At 48.2% G+C, this 3,691-nt stretch overlaps 1 protein-coding gene across 2 annotated transcripts in view; it reads left to right on the top strand.

The window, feature by feature from the left end:
- The first annotated feature begins 3,205 nt into the window (after window positions 1–3,205).
- The window catches only part of TGM5 (transglutaminase 5), a 22,404-nt gene continuing 21,918 nt past the window's right edge, over window positions 3,206–3,691 (top strand). For both annotated transcript variants that reach the window (XM_006920443.2, XM_006920444.2), the window contains exon 1: window positions 3,206–3,215. In XM_006920443.2, the coding sequence (XP_006920505.1) occupies window positions 3,206–3,215 (10 nt within the window). The remainder of the gene's footprint in view (window positions 3,216–3,691) is intronic.

Consider the following 3,691-nt stretch of genomic DNA (forward strand, 5'->3'; position numbering starts at 1 on the left):
CAAAAGGCACTTTTAGCCTGTGGAGCAAAAAGGCACAAACCAGGCTAACACCCTCATCTTCTGACTGCTGGTCTTCTCGTTCCCCGTGGTGTTCATGCAGACCGTTGTCCTCATGTCTTTTTGGCTGGTACTTTTGGGGTCTCTGCTGTTCCGTGTCACTGTGTGATACAAAGCAAAGAGCTCTGGACAGAGTTCTGTCTCTCTCGTGGTGTGACCATGGCTCCCTCAGGTCAAAACGATAGCAACAATAATAGCAGTGCCAGCTCTTCCTTCCCTCAGTGGGTTGCTGTGAGGATCCAATGAGAAAAAGTGTATTCTAAAGAGATCACTTCTTTTGGGTGACTGCCTCCATTTTGGGGGATGGGAAGAAGCTGGAAGCAAAGGAACCTACCTGGATTTGCCAGTTCTGGCTTCCCTTTGCAATTATCTGCAGGGAACTTCCTCACTCTGTTTTCAGACCTGGGCACCCATGGAGCCAAGGATCCAGATTCTACAGACAAGGAAACTTGCCTAAGGGCCCACTGGGGACTCACAACAGGACCAGGATTAGTGTCCTAGTCTCTCTGAGTCTAAGAAAGGTCTGAAGGTTTCCCCTCTTCACCTTGCTAGAGCTGGCCTGCCCCATGGGGATGGCAGTTATGTCCACACTTCTCTACTTGTGTTCCAGGGTCTTCTCTGAGCTCCTTCTCTGCAGCCCTGCTTCTATCCAAACAGGAAGGTGCTTATCAACTCTGCTCAGCTTCCCTGGCTCTCCTCTACCTCCCTAACCCTGGACCAGAGATAAGCTGCTCAGATCAGAACTGCCTCCTTCCCCAGCACACTCCCTCCTACTAATATTTGTAGGAATCAAATGACAGGCAGAACCTATAAGTCTGCTCATTAGCTCAGAGCCAGGAAGTAGGCTGTTGCCTGGTGGCCATTGAGCACCTTCCTCTTTGGCTACCCCACCTCCCCAGTCCTGCCCACCCTAGCTACACCTACCTTCCTGTCTCCCCTCACAATTAAGCTCTCCTGCCCAAAGCCTCTTCTTTCTCCACAAGCTAACCCATCTCAGCTAGTGTGGTGGTGGGTTCAGGCATTTACCTATTTGTTCATGCATGGGTCATCTTTTAATTTGTTCATTCCATCGGACAAGTAGGAACTGGAAAACCAGCCATGCTTCAGGTACTGGCTGCATTAAGCACTCTAACACGGGACTCTGGAGTCCGACTGTCTGTGTCCAAATCTGGCTCCACCAGTTCTTTGTGAGTGACCTTGGAAAAACTATCTCATGTTCTTAAGCCTCTATTTCCTCATCTGTAATATAGGAATGATAATAGTTGCTATATTATATGGGAATGGTGTGACAATTAGGTGGGATAATGCACACAATGAACTAAAACAGTGCCTGAAACGTAAAAGCTGTTATTAGTTCAATTAGTGGTTTTACCATTAGCCACTATCATTATTAAGTACTGGAGATCTTATTGGTAAGACACAGGCCATATCCTCAAGAAAGACAGGGGGAAAGATAGATTAAGTATTTATAATGTAGAATATGAGTAATCTAATAGGGAATGCCAAAAGGAGTGCTCTTGAATGCCTGGTATGGTAGAGAGAGAAAGTCAGAAAGACTTCTCTGGAAGTAGGAGTGGGTGGGTAATGTTGGATACAAGAAAGTAGACAAGTGAGAGGAGAACATTTCAGAAAGAGAGAGACCAACTCATGCGAGAGCACAGAGGTGTGGGAGAGCAGGTCTGTATCTGAGAAGGAATTTGCCTGCCTGGACTCCAGACAGGAAGGGAAAGATCCTGAAGGGCTTTGGGGGTGATGTTGAGAAGTTTGGATTTTACCCACTGTTGGACCTTAAGCAACTTGGTTGAATTGGCACTTGGGAAAAATCACTTTGGCGATTCATTTGGAAAAAGGATGGGTGGGAGGCTGGTTAGGAGCGAGTCCAGGCAAGGGAAGCTTCAATAAAGTCAGGACCAAGGGCACGGCCAGTTTTAGGAAATAATCAGGAGTTGGACTGGACAAGGCTCAGCAACTGATGGGCTAAGGGAGGTAAGGAAGATGGAGAAGGATGAGGTGGCACCTGGGTTTCTCCCAGAGTGACTGGGTGGACACCATCCTCACTCACCAAGACCAGAGATGCAGGAGGAAGGGGAGAGGGGACAAGTTTCATTTTGGATTGAATGTTAGGCAGTCAATTCTATATGCGCACATATACACACACTTTAAAATCTGATTGGGGACAGAGTTAAAAATACAGGAGAGAGAATGAAAGCTGGTGACTGAGTTTCCTGAGAAGAGAAGACAAGGGACCCAGAAAGCAGGGAGACAGAGGGAGAAGTGTCCCGCAATAGGGAAAGGCAGGGTAGGTGTGGGGGCAGGGTACTTTAAAGTGTCCCACCCAATCCCTCCCCCTCTCCTTCCCTCTCTCTTCTCCCATCTGTTCTTTTCTCTCTTACAGGCTCACTACAAGGACTTATACTTTTTTTTTTTTTTACTAGAAGCAAGGTCACTTACTGTTATCCCCACCCTCTCATCTATATTCAAAACTCTCCCATGAATCTTGCCAAGTTTTTTCCCTCTACTGCTTTCATTTGAGAGTCACCTGGGACCTGGCAGGTCTCACTCAAGACAATACCTCTGCCAAAAAATAAATGCCAAAAAAATCATACAAAAGTGATCCAGAGTGGGCTCTGTTTGCATTTGATGTCCAGGAAGCGACTCTCCAGGATAAAAGAGAGGGCTCAGGTTCTAAGCAGAGTTCTAGGCTTAAGAGGTTCTCTCAGCGGTGAGCTGAAGTTTTAGGACACTGATATTCCTTTCTGCAGAGGTGCAGCCCCCTTCATCCGTCTAGAGGCCCCATCAGCTCACCTCTCTCACCTAGCTCCCTTGCCACAGCACAGCACCTACCAGGGAATGCCCCATTGCCCAAGAGCTATCAAAGGCCCACATGGCAGAAGGCCCTGTCAGCTCATTGGCCACCTCACTTCATCCCAGACGAGCAACACTGCCAAGAAAATCCTGAAGGCAAGTGAGAAAACCAGTTGCGATTTGCCCAATAAGCAGGTGGCAGTGAGGTAGCTAGCCCCGCCTTTGGTGTCTCCTGAAGCCTTGGGGATGGAAAGGGAAGCAGACACTCCAGGACCAGTTTCCCGAAGCTCCAGGCTATCCACCTATTTTGTGAGGAGAAGCCCAAGGAGCGGAGGCAGCCACCATGGCACAAGGTAGGGGAGGCCCATCGGGATGCTGGAGGTCAGGGATGAGGAGGACAGAGAGACTATAGGAAGTCAAGGGAGGGTGGATTCAGAGGAACAACATGAGTAAATAAAGAATGGAGGCAGACAAAGTAGAAACCCCAAGAACCTCAGAATTGGTTGGTAGCCCGAGAACCAAGAGACAAGATAGATGCCAGCAGGTAAACAGCCAAGTAGCTGTGTGCCAACATACTTGCTTCCATAGCCTTGTGAGACAGGGCAGGGCCAGGGATCCGCGGGTCAGGGTTCCTGTTCTCCTCTTCCACAAGCTGATCCTTTGACACTGAGCAAGTCACTTCTCTACTTCCCAGCCCCTACAACTGAAAAATGAGGGCAATTGGACCAGACAATCTTAAAGTTGTCTTCCAGCTCTAAAATTTCCTAAATCTTCACATCTTCTCTTCTTCTCCCACTTCAGGGGCTCTCTGTTCCTCATCTTAGCTAAT

Source organism: Pteropus alecto, unplaced genomic scaffold (assembly GCF_000325575.1).
Source record: "Pteropus alecto unplaced genomic scaffold, ASM32557v1 scaffold86, whole genome shotgun sequence".
NCBI classification, from domain to species: domain Eukaryota; kingdom Metazoa; phylum Chordata; class Mammalia; order Chiroptera; family Pteropodidae; genus Pteropus; species Pteropus alecto.